The sequence below is a fragment of the Nicotiana sylvestris genome, chromosome 6 (assembly GCF_000393655.2).
Source record: "Nicotiana sylvestris chromosome 6, ASM39365v2, whole genome shotgun sequence".
NCBI classification, from domain to species: domain Eukaryota; kingdom Viridiplantae; phylum Streptophyta; class Magnoliopsida; order Solanales; family Solanaceae; genus Nicotiana; species Nicotiana sylvestris.
Genome location: NC_091062.1, coordinates 169,882,039 through 169,908,595, shown reverse-complemented (window position 1 = coordinate 169,908,595; position 26,557 = coordinate 169,882,039). Strand labels below are relative to the sequence as shown.

The 26,557-nt window shown below is 36.9% G+C and overlaps 2 protein-coding genes and 1 long non-coding RNA gene across 3 annotated transcripts; 2 read left to right on the top strand and 1 right to left on the bottom strand.

The window, feature by feature from the left end:
- Positions 1–6,548: 6,548 nt before the first annotated feature.
- On the top strand, positions 6,549–10,758 carry LOC138870074 (geraniol 8-hydroxylase-like). The gene is made up of 2 exons (XM_070147624.1): positions 6,549–7,463; positions 9,912–10,758. Exons 1-2 carry the CDS (start codon positions 6,582–6,584, stop codon positions 10,533–10,535), a joined length of 1,506 nt encoding a protein of 501 aa, XP_070003725.1. The 5' UTR covers positions 6,549–6,581; the 3' UTR covers positions 10,536–10,758.
- A 1,016-nt stretch (positions 10,759–11,774) lies between these two features.
- On the bottom strand, positions 11,775–18,041 carry LOC138870075 (uncharacterized). The gene is made up of 2 exons (XR_011400301.1): positions 17,756–18,041; positions 11,775–12,354 (listed from the first exon to the last, which is right to left on the bottom strand). It is a non-coding gene; the product is annotated as an uncharacterized lncRNA (long non-coding RNA).
- Positions 13,452–16,434, top strand: LOC104248834 (cytochrome P450 76T24-like). Its single transcript, XM_070147650.1, has 5 exons — positions 13,452–13,645; positions 14,530–14,904; positions 15,079–15,164; positions 15,252–15,280; positions 15,913–16,434. Exons 1-5 carry the CDS (start codon positions 13,452–13,454, stop codon positions 16,432–16,434), a joined length of 1,206 nt encoding a protein of 401 aa, XP_070003751.1.
- Positions 18,042–26,557: the final 8,516 nt, after the last annotated feature.

Genomic DNA, 26,557 nt, shown 5'->3' with positions numbered 1-26,557 from the left:
CCTATCCTGGCCTGGTGTGTCACTTCTTCCACTTGGTTTTGCAAGGGATAAAATGGCACAACCGGCCATTAGACTTGCACGGCACAATGTCCTGGAAGGCAGACTCGGAGCAGGAGCAGCCGTGAAAGTAGGGTTGATTCCCGCTGAATCTTCAACCTCTGGCTTTGGCGGCTATGTCTCTTTTTTCTGCTTCTTCTACATCACTTTCCTCTTTTTCATCTTTCCACTTTCCTCTTCTTCATCTTCGCCCTCGGTGATATTATTCTAGAGGACCAATATGAAACCCCAAAGGAGGTGGCGGTCGAAGATAATGTCACTGGGATGCATGCCCGAAGAGATGGTGCTCGATTATGTTGCTACCGAGGATGCACCTTTGAGAGTGGGCTAGGCTCTAGGCTTTTTACTATACTTTTGCTTCTTTGTTTCTGTGTAAGGACCCTTCATGGGCTTTTGTAATCATATGTTAGGACCCCTCGAGGGCTTTTATAATCAAGTGTTTTCTGAATACAAAGACATTTTCCCAAGTTTATCTTCGATGCTTGCTATATTTCCTTTCATTTGTACTTATGGAGACTCTGAATGCATGACTCAATCGGCTGCTGCCATATCGAACCCAGATGCAAGTGTTTTTCTGACCTTTGATAGACTAATACGACCTCTTGTGGAACCATTCGCCGTTTAAAATTGGGTCGTCGGGCCCCTTACTTCGAGTTGAATGAAAGTAATTCTTAGAGCCTTAAGACCGTGATTTATCACCTAGGCCCCACAGTAATATTTGAGGGGAAATTTGCACGGAGGTCCAAGGATAGGGACTGCCTTTGAGCTTTGGAGAGTATTCCCCGAGTGGAGGTTCGTTCAAACTCGGGCCACTAGGAAACTTGCTTCGAACTTAGCATAAATAACATGAAGGTGTTGTAGATAGATCCCGAAAGAGGGTTTCCCCGAACTCATATGGTACCCCGAGGCCAAGCCCATACGGGTGGAGTTTAAGTGCTTATTTCCTTGGATCCTAACTCCTTTTTGACGAAAGTCCCCAAGGTCGGGTACCACCTCGAGTCTTGTAATAATGTCATTAGCTTCCTGGAGCCTAACCTTTGGTCCTCGAGGTTGGGTACTACCTCGGGACTTGCGATGATGCCGTTAGCTTTTTAGAGCCTAACTTCTTTTTGATGGAGGTCCTCAAAGTTGGGTACCACCTCGGGACTAGCTATGATGTCGTTGGCCTTTTATAGCCTAACTTCTCTTTGATAGAGGTCCTCGAGGTCGGGTAACACCTTGGGACTGGCGATGATTCCATTGGATTTTTAGAGCCTAACTTCTTTTTGATGGAGGTCCTCGAGGTCGAGTACCACCTCGGGACTGGCAATGATGCCACTGGCCATTTAGAGCCTAACTTCTCTTTGATGAAGGTTCTCAAGATCGGGTACCACCTCGGGACTGGCGATGATGTCGTTGGTCTTTTAGAGCCTAACTTCATTTTGATGGAGGTCCTTGAGGTCGGCTACCACCTCGGTACTGGCGATGATGTCGTTGGCCTTTTAGAGCCTAACTTCTTTTTGATGGAGGTTCCCGAGGTCAGGTACCACCTCGGGACTGGCAATGGTATTGTTGGCTTCTTAGGACTAACTTCTCTTTGGTGGAGGTCCTCGAGGTCGGGTACCACCTCGGGACTTGCGATGATGTTGTTTTTTCCATATATAGGGTTGTTTATGCTTTTTTGGAGATCCCACCATTCTAAGTAGTTACCCTTCTTTTTCTGCGTTAAGTCTTCCATAACTTCAGTACTAACGTACTTGCACAGATTCCTGCTTTAGTTCTCTAATTTTTCATTAGCCATGACTGTTACATCGGGGTCTGTTCAGTAGAGAGGGGAGAGTTCCGCCTCTGGCATTCAGGACCAATGAGAGTATACCTTGGAGATTACTTCTTTGATAGGAGAAGAGCACCTTGAGTTAGTGAGAAAAGACTGCGGATGGGGGGAGAAAGTAGTGTTACAGACATTTTCCCCGAATGAGGGCATCACGGATCGTGCCGATGGATTTTTGAATGTGTACACGTATCCTTTCACACTGGGCCCCCTTGATAGGGTTGTGCTCGACTTCTATTTAAAGTATCAAGTTACCTTAGTGCAGATCCACCCGTCATTTTGGCGATTAGTGTTGATGATGAGATTTTTCGCAGAGAAGGCGGGGCTTGAACTTATGCTCAGTCATCTTATTAGATTGTACCAGCCCTTTCACCATTGAGGTCTGCTAACCTTGCGATGTCTATCAACTACGCCCTTTGTTATTGATGATGAGGAAGATGAGACCGGGAGTGGATGATTCAATTCGTCCGAGTGCGGACCACTGAAATTATCCCCATAGAGATTATGCGATTCTCTAAGGAATGGAACTATACACGTAAGTGATGCATTCTGTGCCTTCTTAGTTTTGTCTATGGCAAAAAATGGTTTCGTAGTCGTGCCTTGTTTTCTTTTTCTATAGCGGTTTCATGGGCGTCAGACAACGTTCCTGATTTGCCGGATTGGGTTCAGAAGTTGGCGACCCACTCGACCTATTATGAGCGCAAGTGGCGAGCTTTGTCCCGGGACAGATGGGAAACAAAACATCATGGTGCGTGTTGTGCTATTTTTTTCATTTCACTTCCTTCATTTGGAGAGAAATTTTCCCTTTATGCGTATTAATCTTGCTGTTGTAGGCATCAGAGAGCCTTCCGAGGCGAGGTCGCGCTCCTCTAGAGAGGGGGAAGGGTTGCCAGCTTTCGGGCTAAAGAACGACAACAATAAGCGAGAGATGCTTTTTCAGGGCGATGACGCTCAAAGCAAGGCAAAACAGGATCAGGGCTTTGGAGCGGAAGCATCGTCCGAGCCTGTCGCGTCCGTGGTTCCTGGTTTTGGAAAGATGGTTTCCCCGTTGTTGTCGCCTTTTTTTTGTTGACAGTACTTCGAGGGGTACTAGAAACCTGGGGTCGTATACACCGAGCGATCGTGCCTCGAATGGAGTCAACCCTTTCAGAATTGAGGGAACTAGGTTGGTAGATGTTCCCTCAGCCTTCGAGGAAGCCCAGCGACTTCACTTCGTAGTGAGTTTTGGCATAGGCCTTTCGAACTCACGCCTTCTCTTCCTTATTATGTTTTCTTTTGCAGGCCTTTGACAAGCTTAAGTCCGGGCTGCTTCGTCATGAAGCCAGGCTCCTGAAAGCTCTGGATGAGGAGAGATCCCTTAGGCTCATTTGCGATGAAAAGGATGTCGAGTTGGTACACTTGTGGTATGAGGTGAGCTGGAGCTTGAATTATGAGAACTACTTGAAGGAGCAGGTAATATTCTGCTCCGGGTGAGCATGCATTCCGCCTTCTAGCTTCTGAGGATAACACTTCATTTATTTCAGTTGCATAAAAAGAAGGAGGCCCTGGAGCGCCTTCGGAATGAAGCTGGCCGAGCCAGGCGTGAGCATGATGACCCATTATTGCTCGATCTCTCCGACGGCTGGGGGAGCTGTCCCCGGTGCTACTGTGCTAGGAGTTTTCTGGTGACTTTGTAGCTGAGCAATAGCCAGTTGTTGTTCCTGCAACATTTCAAAAATAACATAAAGGCTAACCTCTCGTTCTTCCCTAGTTGGGGTTTTCTGAGCTTCTTGTTGATCTCCTTGGTGCACACTCATGTTGGTGTGCGAGCTTATATCGACCTGTTGGGTGTCGCGCGAGACTGCGTCCACCAGAATTGGTCCTGGTGCGTTCTCGAGGTTTCGTGGTGGCATACCAACACCTGGAGCAGCCACACCGTTTTCTCTGTGGTCCTCAAGATTTTTGTTTTCACCTCCACTCAATGAGTTAGACATTTCGACCTAAAATCGAAGATCTTGGACAAGAGAAAGCGTGAAAGATAACTTGCGTTATGTAGTAAAACCAGCAAGAAAATAATCACTATTATTTTTAGCCTCACGGTGGGCGCCAAACTATTTACTGTGAAAATGGTTATAACAATTAAATTTGATTATGGGACTCTAAAAAGACGTGATCTATTTTTATTCTAGTTGTTAAGCAGTTGATACTATGTATGTGAGACATAGAAACGAAATAAGAGTTAAGGATAAGGTGATAACCAAACCGATAGGTTAATTATCGGGGTCTCGAGGTCGATTCCGAAGCTCGTTTGGGAGCTATCGAAGGTGGTCGAAGTATGGCTAACAGTTATAATAAAATCAACGAAGGCTCTTTATGGCTTATGATAAGCAACAAATGAAGCACAATGACGAAGATAATAAACAGAAGTAACAATATCAAGAGAATATGCTATGGAGCAGAGCAAATGTTCATGTATATTTCGTATGGAGCAACTGAAGCAACCGGGCTTTACAAAATGATAAGGATCCCCCTTATATAGGAGGGGAATTCCAACATAGTACAAAATACATTAATGACAAAGAAGCGGAGATGGGACATCTAGATGACACCCTGATTCAGGGTTAGGGCAGTCCACTAGGCTCTGTCAGTCCTAGCTGTGTACCTTGGGAACTCCCCATTTCTACCATAGTCGTGGCCAACATTGTCTCAAGGTCGGGCGTCGACGAACCTCGAGGGAGGAAACTCGACCATAGCCTTGTAGTCTCGAGGCTTCGAGATAATCTTCTGACGTGCCTCGATGACGGGGAAATGGACCCTCCGATTTCACCGCATACATCGAGAATAATAGGCACAGCACTAAAAGACGTACAAAGCTCTTGGGCTACTTATCTAAAATGAAATTTGACAATCTAATTACCCAACATATTTCTCCCTCGATAGAAAATATTGAAGTGAGACCACTTAATCTAATCTAACCAACCAATAGAATTAAATGAAATGCTAGTACACTTCCTTTGAAGCACAACTTTTGATAATTTTACTAATATTTTGTCTTTGTGATATATATTCAGTTAAACACATTTAGAGTTTAAAAGTGAAATGTATGCTTTGGATCTATCCGTTTGTGAATTCCTACAAAATTAATGAATTAAATATCGCGTGTTATGCTAATTTTTTTAAACTATATTAGACAATATTATGCGCATAATACATTTATAGAAATAGTTTAAATACAATATATTTCTTATATAAAGAGACCAAATACACATCTTCACTACTTTTTGTTTGTGGTTTAAGATTTTGGTACTTAAGAAACCTATTTAACAGAACTAATCAAAAGTTTTTGTAAAAGAAACTAATTAATAACATAAATTAAAAAGAATATTTTACTAAATTACACTTATATGTATATCTTCCGCAAATAAATACGTGCTTTCTTGGAGTATTAAGAGTGGAGTTAAAAAAGTTAATACCTTCTTAATTTTTTAAAATGACAAATAAAAAAAGTGGAGAAAGTACTTAATTGAACCTTATGCGTAACCAAATACTATCACATATGGAACAAGTCAACAACATATAAAAGTATCAATAATGAAGGGACCAAATATTAGCCAGATCGTATTCATTTGTTTGAAATTTAACGACCCTAATTAATTACTCCCTCTTGTGCATATTATTTGGTGGATATTCCTTTGGCACATCATTTAATAAACTACTCACTCCTAAAAATTAAGAAGAACTTTGACTATACTATCCTTAATTAAATTTGCATCTTTCAAAGCTGATAAGTATAAAGAGCGTAGGAATTTGTAATTTTCACGTTGGAAGTATAAAAATCAAGAGTAAATTTGAAAACATAAATTAACGTCTTCTTGATTATGTAAAACACCGCTTATTTTGGATGAAAATGAAGATGTAAAAACACCCAATAATATCGGAAGGGGGGGAATAGTACCTAACAATGTTGGAAAGAGGATGCTTTTAATTAGTTTATATATATATCTTTGTATCTATCCCAAGATAGAAAAATGGAACTATACATGTGGCCAAGGATCCCACTTGTACAATGTCTGATACATAGATTTTTGAATACATCTAGTTGGAATTTACAAATAGGATTTTTGTTTGATAATTCAAATGAGTACGTAGGAAAAACATATTGTTACTACATCTACCGAGCAATCCTCGTGCGCACACGTATGTTTTATGACTCTTTCTCTATGTGTGTTGTATGTATATAAAACGAGGTATCTTTTCTTATTGTATAGCAATCGTCGTGCGCACACGTACGTTTTAGGACTCTTTCTCGAAAAAGTAGACGTGACCTCTTTTTTGTGTGGGTCCCAGAATTTTGTGGACCCAAATATGTAAGATATGAATCCACAAATATGTGGAATAAAAAAATGTTTCACACAATTAATATAAGTTGTGTGAGACGCAAAATAAAATCACTTATCTTTTTGTGTATTATATCATGGAAGATGGTTGTCATGACTCTCATGTAAGTAGCCCCAACATGGGTGGAGGTGTTTAATATGTGGGTGGAGGTGTTTGACAGGTAAGTGGAGATTTTGGGCCAAATACTTCTTTTCACGTGTCGCTACATATGCAGGAAAAAAAATGGATAAGATAATAAATTTAAGGAGTTTTATATCTTTAGCATTTTCCATAAAATGGAGCCTTTAAAGTCTATATAAGGAGTTTTATATCTTTGCATCTATCCCAACTTACAAAAATGGAGCTTCCCATCCTTTCCATCTTTCTCTTCTTCATCTCACTGTTATGGTTCATTATCAAGCCATATCTCTCTTCTAAATCCAGAAAGCTACCACCTGGTCCTACTGGTCTCCCAATAATTGGGTCACTGCTAAAGCTAGGTTCAAAACCCAACCAATCATTAGCCGAGCTAGCCACAATCCATGGCCCTCTCATGACTCTAAAACTCGGCTCAGTCACAACCATAGTTGCCTCCTCGGCCGATATAGCCAAAGAAATCCTCCATAAACACGACAAAACATTCTCAGCACGCATTGTTCCCGTTGCTGTTGCTGCCCAGCCGAACCCAGAAGCAACCCTAGCATGGGTCAACGGCGATCATTTGTGGAAGAAAAAGAGAAGATTTCTTAGCACGCAGATGTTCACTAACCAAAGACTCGATTCTCTCCAAGAACTCCGTCACCAAAAGGCTGCACAACTAGTGAGTCACATAAGGCAGCAAAGTCAAAGTGGTGCAGCTGTTGACATAGGACGTGTTGCTTTTGCAACGACGTTGAATTTAATATCGAACACCGTTTTCTCGATTGATATGGTGGACCCTGAATTCAAGACAGCTCATGAATTCAAGGAATTGGTTTGGACAATCATGGAGGATGCTGGGGTACCTAACTTGTCTGATTATTTTCCGGTTTTAAAGCGGTTTGATTTGCAAGGAGTGAAGCGTCGTATAGAGCCAGCGTATTTAAGGTTGCATGAAATATTTAACGAAGTAATTGAGAAGAGACTACAAGCTAGAGCCAAAGGGGTGCTGAAGAATGGTGATTTCTTGGATGTACTACTTGATCAATTTGAAGAAGCTGATGTGACAGGATTTGGCAAAGAGATAAAGCCTCTTATGGTGGTAAGTGCTTCTTCTTTTTTCTTTTTTCCTTTAAAATTTTATTTGAAATTCACCTATATTCAACCGAAATACTTAACAATTTAAGTTATATATAAAATCATTATTTTTTTACAACACTAAGGGTGTGTTCGGTATAACGGAAAATATTTTCCAAGAAAAAAAATTCTTGGAAAACAAATAGTAATCTTATTCATTTTCCAGTGTTTGGTACGCAAATTAAGAAAAATGACTTCTCAAGAGTATTCATAAATAATTTAGATATAATAAACATGAAGCCATAAACTTTTAAACCAACAACCTTCCGAACCCACAAATTTCATAAACTTTCGAACCGCTAAACTTTCAAAACCTCGGAATTTCGAACCCGTAAACTTTATAATTTCTAAACTCGTAAACTTCCAAACATATAAACCTCCGAACTTATAATTTTGGAACTTATAAAATTTTGAACCTTTAAACTGATAAATAAAAAATTAAAACTGAAAAATATATTTAAAAAATATTTTATCCGGGGGAGGGGGCAGGAGGCAGTAAAACAAAAAAAAAACAGAAATTTAAATTATAAAAAAAAGTATTTTTTTTTGTGCGGGGAAGGCAGGTGGGGGTGGGTGGTGCAGAAAAAAGAAAAAACAGAAATTTAAAATTGTAAAAACAAATTTAGATAAAAAAAAATAATTTTTTTGTGGTGGGGTAGGGGTTGGGTGGGGGTGGGGGTGGAGGGGTAGTAGGATGGGTGGTAACGAAAAAACTGAAATTTAAAATTTAAAAAAAAAAGCATTTTTTGGAGAGGGGTGGGGTGGGTTGGTGAGGGTGGGGAATGTTGAGAAAGAGTTTTGGAAAATATTTTTGTGAAGGAAAATGAGCTGATAAGGAAAATGTTTTCCAAAATATTTAAGTCAACCAAACATGGGAAAATTGGAAAACATTTTCCGGAAAATATTCATACCAAACAAACCCTAAATTAGTTGGATATTTATAAATAAGCCTTAGCTTATTTAAATGTAGAATTTATAATCTTGAAAATAATATACGTTCTCTATTACAATAATATGTAAATTTGGTGTAAAAATTCTATATACTAAGAATGTATAACTTAAACTCAGAAAATATTATTTATTTTTGTATTGACTTTGGGTGCGAGGGGAAAATGTTATCTAACGTCGAATTTGCTATATCTTCTATATATATTGTTTAAATTTATAATCTTAAATTTCCTTTTTACTCTATTTGGTACTCCTTACACTTCAATTTATTTAAATCTATTTTCTTTTATGACAAGCTTTTAGACCACAAATTCTAAAAGACACGTAGTTACACAAATATTATGATATATTTAATATCACAAGTTTGAATTTTTTTGTTTCTTTCTTAAATTCTGACTCTAACAAATAGGTTTACATAAATTGAAATGGAAGGAATAAAATATTTTAAGTCAACGTGGGCATAGTTCATGAAGCTATCACTCTGTTAAAAATGAGAAAACATACTTTAAGGGACCATTTGGTTGGAAACAAGTTATGTAAGGATTATACTGCAAATATTAACTATGCAAGGATTGGAATATAGAAAAAAAAATTATCAGGCGTTTTAAACTTTATATTAGAAAGGGAATATCCAGGAGAGAATTCAAATATGAATTTATTTTTTAAAAATAATACGAAGTAGTATAATTGAAATGGTATTGATGATCGATTTGTGAAAAAGATAAAGAGTAATTCTGTCTTTTGATATTGATTTAATCTAAAAAAAATCTTTTAGTTTTCTAATCAAAACATTCGCATCAAATGAGATGGAATAACTGAATAAGTATACATAATTTTGCTTTTGGTCGAGCAATAGTTAACAAAATAATACCATGAGACATAATTTGCGACAAAAGACGACGAATGACTTTTTTCTTTAAAAAAAATCTTCACAAATATTTAGGCGGACCAGATTATGTTTTTGTCCATTTGTTTTTTGGGGCTTAGTACCTAATTTGTACAGCACATTTTTAATGACGACGCCCTAACTTTACGGGTTCTTAGATAGAGGCCTCAACTTGTAGAAACAAATATTTTAAACACATCAAGTTTTATTAAACAATCTTCTTAATTAAATACAATCTTCTTAATTTGCTTTCTTTGTGTTATTACATTATTGTTATTATCATTTGTTTATTGCTCCTTTTTTTTGTTTTTGAGCCAAAGGTCGGAAACAGCCTCTCTACTCTCGTAAGGTAGGGGTAGGTCTGCGTACAGACTATCCTCCCCAGACCTCGTGGGATTTTACTGGATTTGTTATTATTGTTACTTAATTAAATACAAACCCTTGTGCTAAGCACAATATTATATATATATATATATATATATATATATATATATATATATATATATATATATATATATATATATATATATATATGATGTTAATAAGTTCTTGCTTGTTTTTGCCATGACATGACGACAGGATTTATTCATTGCCGGAAGTGACACATCTGCTATAACAACAGAATGGGCAATGGCAGAACTTCTTCGAAAACCTCAAGTACTTAACAAAGTAAGAGAAGAAATACTTCAACAAATAGGCACAGAAAGACCAGTGAAAGAATCAGACATTGATAAACTTCCATACCTTCAAGCAGTTGTAAAAGAAGCCATGAGACTTCACCCAGCAGTTTCATTACTCTTACCACACAAAGCTCAAAATGATATAGAAGTGTTGGGCTACACTGTGCCTAAGAACACTCAAGTTCTCGTGAATGCTTGGGCCATTGGGAGAGACCCAAAGTCCTGGGAAAAGCCACTGGAGTTTATGCCTGAAAGATTCATTAAGTCTAGTGTGGATTACAAAGGTAGGGACTTTGAGTTTATACCGTTTGGCGCAGGCCGAAGAATTTGTCCTGGATTGCCACTTGCTATAAGGATGGTGAATTTGATGTTGGCTTCTATTATTCAACCATTTAGTTGGAAGCTACCTGATGGAATGGCACCAGAGAAATTGAACATGGAGGAACAATTTGGAGTTAGCTTGAGGAAGGCCGTTCCTCTTGTTGCCATTCCTATTATGGAAGAAAACAAGATCATTGTTTAGTCTATACAATTTTATTTGCCACTTGTTTTTTTTTAAAAAAAAAAAAAAAACCTTATGGGCTGTTTCTTTGAGCTATTTGATTGTGAGAACTGAGATGTATTATCATCTCATAGATAAGGTTTGAATGTTAATTGGAGACGAGAAACTTGAAACTAATAACGAACTTCAACATCTTGATCAATATTTTCATGGCTACTCATTAGGTGAGTACCAATTGCCACTTTGATTTGTGTCAGATTGGGGATAATACTGAATGGTAGCATATGCTTAGAAGTTCTATTTTACTTTCACCATATATTCGCTTTTTTTGTTTAAATTTCCACTTCATTTCTTTTTGTGCTCCTTGATTCACAACGACAGGGTTCCACCCAATCCTTAGTGATTTCACCCCGTATTACCTTTACCTTCATGTCCGCTCTACTATTATAATATATTAGGTATCTTCCGAACTAGCATTTCATAAAGTAAAAAACAAAACTTACAAAAAAAAAAAATGGTACTCTCTTGCAAAAATGTGACTCATAAAGCTACAGAAGTGATGGCTGTGCTGCCTTGGGCTCAGAGAAACCTGAACTCAATCCCAGCTTAAGGCCCACAATGAGGACATTGTATACATCCCTTTTTTGTGGGCCGAAGACCAAAATATTGTAGAGAAAGTTTTATAAAGCACTATCTTTTAGTAATAATTAGTCATCTGTAGATATCATTTGCTATATTACAGATTATAGATATCTTTTATGTGGTTATAAGATGTATTTGATGTATTTAAGCTATTGTATTCATGAATACAGTAGCAAAAATAGGCGTGAATCAGGAAAGTCCAGCTAATCAGTTATTATATTTGATTGTATTCATGGAGTGAAACATGAGATTACAGCTGGACAGATTATTGTATTCGACTGTATCCATGGCGTGAAATAGGGGATTACACTGTTTTTAAATCGGAAAGTGAATCAATTAACATAATAGACTCCTAATATAACTCAACAAACTCAATTATAACACACAAATTTTGTATTTTTCAGTTATAAAAAAGGCTCAACCGAAAAATACCCCAAAAACATAGCAAGCTTCAGAGAAATTATATAATACATTTGAATACATAAATTATATTAATTAAAAAAACACATATGAATACATTCATGGCATATAGCGAGACAGTGAATACAATGAAATACATAGAATACAACGGGATATATTGAAATACAATGAGAAAAAAAGACACTGAATATAATGAAATACATGGAATACAACGAGATACATTGAATTATAATGAAAAAAGAGATAGTGAATACAATGAAATACATAGAAATACAGCGAGATACAATGCTCTTAAAAAAAAGGCAACAAAATCTTCAAATTGCTCAACCCCAAACTTCAGACGAACTATTTTAGTCGACGATTTTCCGACGACCCATCGGATTCCGACCATGATTCCATAAGCAGTGATGAGAGAAAGAAGAAGAAAACAAGAAAGATCGCTGAAGAAGAAATTGCTAGCATCCGTAACGCATCTGAAGAAGTTAAAGTCCCAGAACTGAATTTGGCTAGCATCCGCCGGTAACGAATCGGAATAAATTGCTAGCACCCACTAAAGAAGAAATTGCCAAGAAGTTAAAGTCCCAAAAAATTACTCGCCATGGAAAGGAAGAAGAAGAAGAAACATACTGGCAGAAGAAAACAATCAAAATCGAAAAGGAAGAAGAAGAAGAAGAAGAAGAAACATACTGGAGTTGGCCGTGGAGATTTCGTTGCCTTCATTAGGGTCAAGCCAGAGAGACAGCGTATTTTATGAGAGAGAGGGCAGCGTATTTTATGGCTTAAGGATAGGAGATGACCATAAATAAGTATTTGGCTATAAAAATCAAAAGGTAGTTATAGAATATAATTTTTTAAAATGATATTTATTTAACATAAATAAGGTATCAACATTTGCTATATGAGGTAACTAATCCAAGGCCCACAAGTGACGGACATTTATGTAAAGATAACTATGAACAGGTTCTATTTCTATCTTCACTGCCATCCAAGGATCATGCTATGATCAAAGAAGGAAAGCCAAGAAGAAATTGAGAAGAAAATTAAACAAAAGATGAAGATGGTGAGCATATGCTAGCATTCAACCTATGGCTATTATTTGATCATAAATTCTGGAAAACTTTACTGTTCTTTGGAATAGTGAAACCGAACATTTCTGTCTCGTCTTGAGATTTTTGTGGTAGGAGTAAGGAAGCTGCTAGATCAAGTCTCATGGTTTCTTTTACAACTGCTTGAAGGTATATGCGTTTTATTGGTCAATGTATGATTCTTGCACTGACATTTCCATGCTTATTTGTTGAATAATTTCTTCTCGTACTTTGTATAAATCTTGAGGTTTTCTGATAAGTGATCTGCCATTGCCCAAAGATTAAGCTATTCTTTTTGCTTATTTTGTATTGCTTGAGGATAAATAATGGAGACAAGGAACGTCAGCAAGATCGATCGTATAAACTATGCAAAGTTGGTGGCTTACTCCACAGCTGACTTTAATGTCAAATCAGCTTTGGGATGAGATTAACATAATATTGTATGCAACGTTAAGAGATCAATATATTATCGGGGTTGCAACGTTAAGATAATCTTTGCTGCGTTCATCGAAAAATTGCTCAAACGTAATAGCACAATATATTATATTAGGGAAAATAGTACTAGTAATTAACTTTTATCCAAGCCTTAATAAGTTCTTAAAATTTTTTAAGCCTAAAATCCAAGTTTCAAAGAGTGATTTTTGTTCCACAAATTAAAGCTTTTTCTGAATCTCTTTCCTTTCAGATTCCGTCTATAAGGTGCTATCTGGGAGCCCATACGAAAGAAAGACAACTACTAGGAAAACACCACCAACAACAACATACCCCAGTATAATCCCACTAGTGGGATATGGAAAGAATAGTGTGTATGCAACCTTACTCCTACCTTGTGCAAGCAGAAAAGCTATTTTCGATAGATCCTCCAATCAAAGCAAGCATACATAATCAATCACAACAAAATAAAGAGAATAACACAATAGTGAAAAAGTCAAAGAAGCAGCAATACCAACAAGAGAATAGAATAACCAGAAGAAAAGCATTCAGGTAGTAATAGAAATCTAGGAATATGGAAATACGTGAATGACACTACTACTCCTTAAATGAGAAAAGATACTCAACTGCCTACTACCCTACTACCTTAATCCTCGACCTCCACCCTTCTATCAGGGATCATGTCCTCGGTAAGCTGAAGATGCGCCATGTCCGACCTAATCACCTCTCCCCAATACTTCTTCGGCCTACCTCTACCTCTCCTCAAACCCATCACAGTCAATCTCTCACACCAAAAAGGATTAAAAGAATACTAGCTAGTAGAATGTATTGGCAATATTTTTCTTATGCAGAATATAGAATGTAATTATTGCCTGAGTTTATGTCAGCTTAAACTAAAAATAAAGGAGAGAACAAGAAAAATATTGTTACATTTCAAAACCACTCAGCCTACTTGCACGGGGCAGGTAGAAGTAGAATCACGGAATCCCCTAATGAAGACACAGAAAAATTGCCAAATACAGGATTGGCGTTTTACCAATCACAATATTCCTTTTGGAAGCCAGAAAAATACACACACTCACAGAGGTACGTCATACACGAATGCCATGGAAATGTACAAGGTATGACGTTTTAATTGTCTGTTTTCAGGATTTGTTAGACTGAAAACACACATGATTAAAAGAAAAAGTACAATGTTATAAAAAATAATAAGTAAAACAGCAAAATGGTAAAAAAAAAAAAAAAAGTTACAATATAAAATTGTAATACCAGCTAGTAGCATTTTCCATGCTCCATTTTAATAAGATGGAGCTGGTTTTAGTAAGCCTATATAAGGAGTAATATATCTTTGCATCTGTCCTCAAGATACAAAATTGGAACTTCATAATATCCTTCTCTTCTGCGTCCCTCAAACCTTATATCCATTCTAAATCCAGAAATCTACCACCTGGTCCCCCTGGTCTCCCCATAATCGGTTCACTACTAGAGCTAGGCTCAAGACCCAACCAATCACTAGCCGAGCTTGCCAAAATCCATGGCCCTCTCATGACTCTAAAACTTGGTTCAGTCACTACCATAGTAGCCTCCTCCCCTGAAACAGCGAAAGAGATCCTCCATAAACACGACGAAACTTTCTCAGCACGCACTGTTCCCGTTGCTGTCGCCGCCCAGCCTAACCTAGAAGCGACAGTGGCATGGATCAATGGTGATCACTTATGGAAGAAAAAGAGAAGATCCTTAGCACACATATGTTCACTAACCACAGACTCGATTCTTTCCAAGAACTTCGTCACCAAAAGGCTGCAAAACTAGTGAATCATATAAGGAAAGAGCGTCAAACTGGTACAGCTGTTGACATCGGACGTGTTGCTTTTGCGGCAACATTGAATTCAATATCGAACACCATTTTGGCACAACGATCAAGCCTCCTATGGTGGTAATGCTTCTTCTTTTTTCTTTTTTCCTTTTTACATTTAAATTTTGAGTTCCACCTTATACTTGAGTGAAAAGGAACTGTTTGCTCCACGGTGGACTCTTGATCTTCAGGCCATTAGGCGTTCCTCTTCTCTCTGTAAAGGCCACGCTTGATCTGTGACCCCAGTTCACGCCATGGTTTCGTAATTCCTTTCTTGATCTCTTTCTTGGTCTCTTGTGAAAGCATGGCTACAGATGGACAACCCTGTCTACGTTTGAGACCATAGTATCAATGACTTATTCCAACTTCAACTTAGTCAACTTTTCTTAAGTTGGGCACTTGGCCACTTAGCGTGGAGACTTTCAACTTGTGCTATAATTATACCCAAGTATCTTAATGCCCCTGTTATCCTTATGTGATCCCACATGTACTTCAAGGCTATGTAAATCAACCCTTTAGGCTTGTTTAAAATAGAAAAAAAAAAAATTCTAGGCTTTACAAGCTCGTCCATGACGACGAGTGACTTTCTTAAAATCTCCACAAATATTTAGGTGGTCACTTTTCAGCCATGTAATTGAAAAATAGCTATTGTCATTGAGTTTCAATTTCACCTGAAATTTGAAAGTCTAATTTTTTAATTACAGAGCTGAAAAGTGACTACTTGTGAAGTTTATCCATTTGCACTTGAACAGTTTTTATGACAATCCCTAACTCAACGGGTTGTCAACCAGAGAGCTCAACTTGTAGAAACAAATATTTTCAATGTACCAAGTTTTTTTTATTGATTTAATCTTCTTAATTAAATATAAGAAGTTAGTAATATATATTATGCACCTTGTACTAAACAGAACATATATTAAGCTAATAGGTTCTTGCATGTGTGTGACACGACATCGGATGGCAGGAATTATTAATGGCTGGAAGTGACACATCTGCTATAACCATGGAATGGGTAATGGCAGAACTCCTTCGAAATCCTCATGAGTTACAGAAGGTAAGAGAAGAAATTCTTCAACAAATAGGCATAGAAAGGCCAGTAAAAGAATCAGACATTGAGAAACTTCCATACCTCCAAGCAGTTGTAAAAGAAACCATGAGACTTCACCCAACAGTTTCATTACTCTTACCACATAAAGCTCAAAATGACATAGATGTATTGGGCTACACTGTGCCCAAGAACACTCAAGTTCTCGTGAATGCTTGGGCCATTGGAAGAGACCCAAAGTCATGGGAAAAGCCACTGGAGTTTATGCCTGAAAGATTCATCAAATCAAGTGTGGATTACAAAGGTAGGAACTTTGAATTTATACCATTTGGTGCTGGCAGGAGAATTTGTCCCGGAATGTCACTTGCTATAAGGATGGTGAATTTGATGTTGGCTTCTATTATTCAACCACTTAATAATTGTTCAGTAGCAAGACTGTAAAGTGGAAGATATAATAAGCAGAGTTATTGTTCAGTATGGAAGAAACGAGTTCGCCCTAACAGCAAAATTCACCTGTTTGCAGAAAAAAGCAACATTAAGTACTAGTATTGACGAACTTGCCCTCCATTATCCAACTATAGCTCAGCAGGAATCTGGTGAGTGAAGCAAAGTTGAGACTTATGCTAGTTTCTTTAGATTCATTTAGGCTTTACATTCACCATCTTAAGATACTATAGAAGCATCTCATATACGTCTGTTTATTATTCTACAGTTCTTCTATCTTCCGAAATTTATTCGAATAAAAGGGCAGCCCGGTGCACAAAGCATCCCGTATTCATGCAGGGTCACGGAAAGGGACACACCTTAAGGGTGTGATGTAGACAGTCTACCCTAATGCAAGCATTAGCGGTTGTTTCCACGGCTCGAACCTGTGACCTATAGCTCACGCGGAGACAACTTTACCGTTGCTCCAAAGCTCACCTTCAATACCTTAAAATTTTGTAGCTTACCGTAGAGGAAGATAATAACTAAAATTATATTCTTTAAGCAACTTATAACCCAGAGAACTGCATAAATTGGGAATATGTTCTAAATTGTTGTTACTTGTATTTAAGTCCTTGCCTATTGTACCCTTCAGAAATCTCTTCTTCTCTATTCGCAGTACTGTATTGATGAAAGAACTTAATTAGTAGTCATCATTGTACCATCACCTAGGCATAGAGCAGAAACATCAAGTATCAAATTGTTCAGACAAAGAGTTAGTTCTTCATTTAGAATTTTTTTGTACAACTGCTCATCATATTTCTATTTGGTACATTTCATTAGCGACGTTTAATGGTTCTGACTTCTGAGTTGTTTGTTAATAGACTAAGCACCAATCTTTATCACGCAATGCAATAACAGCCCCTAAGATACTCCATTTTTATGCGCACTATCTAACATCGCCAACTCTCGCCACCGCACCTCAGCCCAAGATACCTCCAAAAAACAAAGAAGCCATTGACGTAGACAGAACAACACCAACCAATACCAGTTGTACTACACAAATAAACTCAAAATTCAGTCACTACGTATATTATACAGCAGATTAAGGAATAACATGTCAGAGGCATTTAGGCTTGGGATAAAATAGAATTAATTGTCAGATAAAAAGAAGTAACTTGTAAATTTTTAAGATAATTCATGGTTCTATCATATGAAAGAATTTTTTTTCCAGTTCCGACGGGGAAAAGTGGCTTCCACCTAGAAAGCAAGTAGTTGCTTACTGTGTTTCACTGTTCACAAGCAGCCAAGAAATATTGCAGAAGTGAAATCGACTTACCCTAACCAAGACTTGCGCAAATTCTGCGAAATCATTTGTAAAGTTGTTGAAATCATCATTCTCGCTAACTGTATAAACCACTGAAAAAGGATTTGAATTTGAGATGTGAGCACATACAGTCATATATGGAGTCACAATTTCAAATTAGGGCATTTGGGTCGATAACACATGGGTCATAATTTGTGATTTGAGCGGAGAGAAAATGGAGTGGGGGAAATTTCTGGAGAGATATGAGCAAAGAGAAGAACCCATAATACAACTTTGGAGTCAAATTTTTTAAGTTGCTACGCGCTCCGGTCCAAAAGGAAATTCACGAGCAATCAAATTGATCATATTAATCTTTATTATCTTACATAAATACTCCTAATACATACTCCAACACTATTTACTCCAATGACAATATAGGAAAAATATAATTAATTCATTCTTGAAATCTGAAAAAATTATTTATTTTGGACCACAAAAAAAGGCCAAAAAATCACTTATTTTGGACCGGAGAGAGTATAAAAGTAAAACTTTGGAGTCAAACTTTGTTCTTAGCGGGAATGGCAAATTCAGTCTGCACCTAAGAGGCGACCTAATAAAAGTGTCATTAAAAATTTATCTTCTATAGCTACTGCTCAGGTCTCCAAAAAAATAAATTGTTATAATTAAATTAAGTCGCCACTGTTGTGAAATATAACTCAAAGTAATAATATGGAATAAGGAAATAAAAGCAATTTAGTAAAACATGAACAAGAAATGAGGATAGAGAGAAGGAAGAGATTTTCTTCTTCAATTGGGTGTATTTTCCTATCTATTACAAGGCCTTTGTATAGGCATGAAAAGTGAAGAAAATATGTCATTGAATATGTCATTAAGCATTTGATATGAAGATCATGGAGGAAGAGTAGACATCCACCATAATATGATATTTATCATAACACTCCCCCTTGGATGTCCATAAATAATGTGTCTCGTTAAAACCTTATTAGGAAAAAAAACCTATGGGAAAAAAAATCATAATGAAGGAAAAAAAGTACACATATTTAGAAATACACATTTTGGTTTCCTCGTTAAAAACCTTGCAAGGAAAACCCGGTGGAACAAAACCTTGTAAGGGAAAAAGAGTACACCGCGTATTAACTCCCCATGATGAGAGCATCAATTTACATCCTTCAGCCTTCGCATCCCAATCTTGTACACCAGTTTCTTGAAGGTTGATGTCAGTAGAGATTTGGTGAACAAATCAACCATATTATCACTTGAACAAATCTGTTGCACATTGATATCACCATTCTTTTGAAGATCATGTGTGAAAAATAACTTTGGTGAAATGTGCTTTGTCTTATCTCCTTTTATGAATCATCTCTTCAATTGGATTGTGCATGCTGCATTATCTTCATACATAATTATGGGTAGTTTGTCACACTTCAAACCACATTTGTCTCGGATAAGATATATTATAGACCTCAACCAAATACATTCTCGACTTGCTTTATGAATAGCAATTATCTCAGCATGATTAGAAGAAGTAGCCACGATTGATTGCTTAGTCGATCACCAAGATATGACAGTGCCTCCACATGTAAACACATAACATGTTTGAGATCAAGCCTTGTTTGTGTCAGATAAATACTCTACATCGGCATAACCAACAAGATCGGGATTGATCATTGCCATAAAATAAGCCCACATTGGTAGTCCCTTTTAGATAACACAATATGTGTTTGATTTCACTCCAATGTCTCCTTGTAGGAGCAGAGCTATATCTTGCTAAGACATTAACTAAAAACGTTATGTCACGCCTTGTAGTGTTAGCAAGATACATTAGTGCATCAATCGCACTAAGATATGGTACTTTAGGACCAACAAGTTCTTCATTATTTTCATGAGGTCGGAATGGATCTTTATTTATATCGAGTGATCTCACAACCATCGGGATACTAAATGGATGTGCTTTATCCATATAAAATCGCTTTAAAATCTTTTTAGTGTGTGCTGATTCATTGATAAAAATTTCATCTTTGATATACTCAATTTGTAGACCAAGACAAAAAGCCTTTCCAAGATCTTTCATATCAAATTCTTTCTTTAAACAGTCTACTGCTTTAGGAAGCTGCCTGGGAGTTGTAATGATATTTGAATCATCAACATACACAGAGATTATAACAAATTCAAATCCACATCTTTTTATAAAGATACAAGGACAAATTGAATCATTCTTGTACCCTTCTTTCAATAGGTACTCACATAGGCAATTATACCACATTCGCCATGATTGTTTCAATCCGTATAAGGATTTTTGAGGCTTGAAAGAAGCCAGACAATCCGATCGGAAGATAAAGAAGATAGATGAGAAGACATTAATATGCTTCAGAACAATTTTAATCCTTCAATGATTTCCATTATACGCATATCAAGTTTTCATGTATTGCCAGATTAAAACCTGAAATGATTATATCCACCATAAGAAAACATGTCTCCATATAATCAATGTGAGGATATTTACTAATTTTCTTATGTCACAAGTCGTCTTTATGTCTATCGACTTGAACTTTTTGAACAAGAACACATTTATACCTCTATTGGCTTTATACTTTCAGGTGTTGGGACTATCCGCCCAACTTCACATTTTTTCAAGTGAATTCAATTTTCATTATGTATTTTTCATTTGGCCAATCATTTATCTGTCCAAATTTTATGACAGATTTGAGCCAAGATCCTCGTCAATATTAATAATATTGAGCACTACATAATGTTAATAATATCGTCGACGATCACTTTACGTCGGTTCCATTATTACCCAATAAAGACATAACTTATTGAGATCTCTTTATTTCATTATTTTCAGGTACCTGAGCCTCTCCCATGAGGTCTTATGAAGTGTTATGTCGTGGTGCTCTTCTAGGGCACTTGCCTCCTTATTATGACCATTTTGAATATTTGCCCCTCTCCTTCTTCAAGGAGTTTTATCTTTGGAACCGATTGGTCTGTTACACTTCATGCGTGCCATAGACTCTGTCCCTCATGGACTTTATTCTATTTGGAGCATTAGCAGCTGAAATATGACATTTAGCTTTGGGTCAGCAAATGCGTCTGGCAATAATTTGTAAATGAATTATCACTTGAACTTCAAGTTTATATTTTCTTGTACGAGGATCTATATGTATTCATAATAATTCATTTCACGTATCACTTTCTCAGCTGCCCATTTTCTCCCCCTAATGTTGGGATCACCAACACATTTCCCAACCATCTTTGGGAACTCATCTTTGTGCATTTTGGTGGCATAATTAAATCATATAGCACATCCATATTTCTATATAGAAATTATTTGGTTCCTGACCCTGAACCGATTGTGATAGGGAGAAATTTTTATAACTTGGCTAGATGCGTACAAGTGTTGTTGTATATTAAATAATACATCTCATACCAAATTTTGTTTGGGAGTTTTGTTTTCATAACCAACGATTTAGCTATAATTGGAGGCATACAATTTCTGCTAAACCAACTTGGATTTAAACTAGTATTATCAAGATAAATCATCATAATTTATATTCCGGAACTGTGCTGTAATAATTTGAGCAAGCAATCTTGCAAAAGCCAAATTGCAAGTTGATAACAAAATGCACAGGTAACCATAGAATAGATGCATCTACTAAAATCATATAATAGTAAACAGTCCACATGGCATGTGACTGGGCCCATATATTTATCACCTTTTATTCGTTCCAGAGATCAAGGGATTCAATCCCAACCTTAACTGGTATATCATGAGAATAAGCAGCACAAGAAAATTCTTGAAGAATCTTCTATTCTTCAATATATGTCAATGTAATTCTTAATTACTTTTTCGTATCATAATTGAACTGGGATGGTCAACCGGTCATGCCAACTAATATTTATTTTAGTAAACTTCTAGTTTACTTGTGGCATGTGATTCCAGCATCATACTTATATTTGTGTAGTACAAATAGAAAGAAAATCGGGTAATCTTTCTGTGACGACCCGACCAGTTGTCTCATGAGTTACCGCTCCATTTCTCCCATTTCTGGTTCTTTATGCTTCGTTATCCGCGTTTTATGTGATCGAGTCAATCGAATATTGACTTATGTGTTAGAGAGCTCATATGTGAGTTCTGATGGTTCGGTTAGCTTCGGTAGGTAATTTATGACTTAGGAGGTGATCGGAATTGGTTTTGGAGGTCCGGTGTAGAATTAGGCTTGAATTGGCGAAGTTATATTTTGGCGATTTCTGGTTGGTAGGTGAAATTTTGATCTGAGGGTCGAAATGAAATTCCGAGAGTTGTTGTAGCTTCGTTATGTCATTTGTGATGTGTGTGAAAAATTTCAGGTCATTCAGACGTGGTTTGGTTGCGTATTTTGGAAGTTTTTAGAAAACTTAGGCTTGAATTCAATGTGAATTGATGGTTTTGGTGTTGTTTGAGGTATTTTGATGATTGGAACAATTTTGAATGAGGTTTTAGGATGTGTTTGTGCTTTTGGTTTAGGTCCCGAGAGCCTCGGGTGAGTTTCGGGTGGTCAATCGGACCATTTTGAGTTTGAAGAGTGGCAGAAAATCAACTCAGTTGTTGCAGAGATTTTGTCTTTCGCGATCGCGTAGGTTGTGTCGCGATCGCGTAGAAGAAATTTGGAAGGGAAGGATTTAGAACTTCGTGTTCACGTCTGAGGGATCACGTTCTCGGAAGGTTAGAAACTTGTGCTTCGTGTTCGCAGGAGGAGGTCCGCGTTCACATATAAGGATTTGGGGGTCCAGTGGAATTGCTCTTCTCGTTCGCGCTATAGGTCTCGCGTTCGCATAGTTTGGAAAGTGGAAGCATCGCATTCGCAGTGCTCATGTCGCGTTTGCGTAGCGTGTTTTTGGATCTTTGGAATTTTTCTCTTCGCGATCGCGAGGCTTGGGCCGCGATTGCGATGAAGAGAGGTCAAAACTAGGGAGAAAGTGGTTAAATTATTTCATCCGCGATTTTGAGTCATTTTTCCACCATAGTTGATCATTTTGAGAGCTCTTTGAGGTAGATTGAAGAGGGATTCAAGGAGAAGTGATTGGAGGTAAGATTTATGAACCTAAAACGTGATTCTATTGTGAAATTAACCTAGAAATTCATGGAACCTACGCTAAAAATGGAAGAACTAGGGCTTGAGATTTTGAACTTTTAAATTGGGATTTGAATGAACCATTTGAGGTCGGATTTGAGAACTTTTGATATGTATGAACTCGTGGAAGGAACCCGTTGATGTAAAATATTTTGAGTTTCGAGAAGTGGGTCCGGGGCTCGGGTTTTGCTAATTTCGGGATTATTGATATTTTTTGATTGTTTTCGCTTGGGCTTTGTTTCCTTAGCATATTGTGACGTATTCGTTCTCATTTTGGATAGATTCGACGCACGTGGAGGCCGATTCGAGGGGCAAAGGCGTCGCGAGCTAGAGTTGTAGCCGGTCCGAGGTGAGTAATGATTGTAAATGATGTCCTGAGGTTTGAAACCCCGGATTGCACATCGTAGTGCTATATTGAGGTGAGACACGGGCTGGATGATGAGCGTGGGGTCTTTTACTACTGAGGATTGAGACTTGGTCCGTCCCGACTGATGATTTTACCGCGTATTTGACTGAAGCTTATTTGTTATCATCATGATTTGGGCTAATTGCCATATTTGGGCTTCGTGCCAACTATTTTAACCCTTCGGGGATTTTGACTGATTTTCCTCACTATACTTGTTAAAAATCATATCCTAGGTCATGTTTCTATCTGTTTTAAACGATTCGAGCCGGTTTTATCATACTATTCCTAAATGAGAGGAATTTGTGGGCTAAGATCCCTATCTTCTATTATGGTGCCCGAGAGGATGTGAGGTTAATGACCGAGAGGGGTTGAAAACCCAATGGTGAGGATATTATATATGTTATGGATCGGGCTGCACGCCGCAACAATACTTATATGGATCAGGTGCACGCCGCAACAATATAGCGCTTGGGCTGTAGGAGCCCCTTCGGAGTCTGCACACCCCCAGTGAGCGCAGTCGACTATCTATATGGATCGGGCTGCACACCGCAGCGGTTATTCTGATTTCTGTTATTATGAGAGATATATGGATCGAGAGCTGAGAATGAGCATTAAGTGATGAGAGTGAGCCCGAGGATCTGATACTGTTCTGAGTGATTGGTACTGTGCCCGAGGGGCGGATTTCTACTTATTATTTACCTGCTAAATTACCGGTTTTACCTGATTTAAAGAGATTTCACTTGACTTCTTCACTGATTTACTGCTTTGATATAGAATTACTTAGTGCTTTTACGTGTTTTCTTGCTTTCATCCATTATTTATGATTATTACTCACTAGGTCGGAGTACTCACATTACTCCCTGCACCGTGTATGCAGATTCAGGCATCGCAGAGTCCGCTCCTGAGAGTTGATCCTCCCAGTCCAGGCAGTGTTTTCGAAGACTACGAGGTAGTTGTTGGCGTCCGCAGCCCCCGTGCTTCCCTTATCTTATTACTTTGATATTCTTCAAACAGTTGTACCAGATATTATATCTAGTAGACTCGTATCAGGATCCTTAGTTGCTACACCCCGGTTTGGGCTGTGTCGGGATGACTTTTACTGTTGTTATCGTTAATTCTGCAAATTATGGATATTATATCATGCTTTAGAACTGTTTATGATATTTAACTATTTAAAAGAGGTGTTCTGTTTTGGTTTTGCTGGCTTTGTCTTCACGAGAGGCACCATCACGACCGGGTTCGGCAATTGGGTCGTGACACTTTCATATTTACCCGGTATGATTATAGAAATATGAAGATATTCAATCTTCCTTTCATTTATAGTCTCAATATGCCAATCACTTTGATTTATACATTTGAAATTCAAAAAGTTTCTTTTGAGACTTTACAATATCAATGTCATGAATAGTTTTATTCATCCGGATTGTAATAAATTAGTTTTTACGGATCTCTTAACAACTTTTGTACTACAAGATCTTTTATCATACCATTCATATGGTAAATGTCTCTTTCACTGAGAAAATTATATCATAATAAATTGTCATGGTCAAAATTATCATAAGCAAAATCATTTCTTGCTTTAATTTTGCCTTTAATAATTTTTATAAGGCATGCCAAACTATTTTGGCGTATCACATGTACGAGACCAATGACATATTCATGTAATCACACAATAATATTTATTCTCTTTATTTCACTCAAACCTTCCTCAAAGGTAAGTTGTGTGGTATTCATCCAATCATGCCTTGATTACTTTTATCACATATTACCACATTCACCTTTAGGAATGGGTCTGCATTCTCAATGTTTATCATAAGTCACATTCTCTTCAAGGAATGGATCATAATCAGCGATGTGCTTCATACCAATTTGATGGTAAACATTGCCTTCACATTTTGAAGGATTATTTTGAGAACCCTTGTTGTTCTCCTTTTATAATCATTGTGATGATTATTATTATTTGGAATGCTCACGTTCATTGTTCAACCACTTTTCTTCATTTAGACTTATTATGCATTGCTACCACATTCACTTCAAGAATGGAGCTAATCAAGCGGGACAATCTTCATGCCTTTTCATGAAAAATATATTATTTTTCTTTAGTCATCATTATATCATCAATATGGTACATTGGGGCTCAAACCAATGTCTTACCAATATAAAGGCATGTTAAGCTATAATAAATTAGGACTCAAACCCAAATCTTATCATTATGGAGCATCAGGACTTGATCCTGATGTCTTACCCACAATCAATGGAATAATAGGCTAAACAGTATTGAGATTCATTCTCAAGCTTTAATTTCAACCACATGCCAATAAAGTTGTACACAACTAATTTGCAACTTAACAAATCAAATTTATTTTCTTAAAGTATACAAATCTCAAATCAGCGTAAAGCTTTATCAATTATTTGTAGCATCTATATGAAATACAACTGTTTGTAGTCAGAATATTTCTTCTAAATTCTATTAGAATTTAAACGTATCATAAAATCATTGTCATAATATGCCAAAGTGCACTATGACTCACCCTTGAACCTTAATGAAAAATATCAGTTATCAATCTTGTGGTCATCAGTAGAAGCGGGATTAGTTATAAGAATATAATCATTTCTACAAGTTATGTATATCATGAAACTTTGCTATAATCCAAGTGTTATTTAATAATGCAAGATTTTCAATTTTAAATAAATATTATATAATATATTTTAAGTACTGATAAACCATCAGCAAAGTAGTAACAACCATATAGAAAACGATTAAGAAATTATTATGATCCATTGACAATTAAATCTCATAATTAAGCATTGACATCGGTCAGTTACCACTTTCCAAATAAAATGAATCTTAAAATCCTCTTTTCTAAAAGAGAGAGAGACATCTTCAAAATTATCAATATATTTATAGGCTGCAAATTTACATCCAATAAGTTATAATAAATCATGATAGTGTTTGATAAATATTATAGGACACATAAAAAAATCACTAAGTGTTTACATGATATATTAGTAGCCAAATTAAAAATATATCCATGTTCAATATCTATTGAATAAATCAACACACTTGATCTAGCTATTTCAATTACACAAAGACTAAAATAGTTTAAAGTGATCATAGAGGTTCAAAAGAAATCCAAATTGATGAAAAATTCAAACAAAAATTAAAGTACTTAAAAAAACTGAATATTCAAACCATAGTTCAACTTAAGCAAGTTCTGTTTTGAAAGCGTACATATGAAAAGCTTAGCTATTATTAAAAATCAATGTAACTAAGAATATTATTAATAAATGATGATA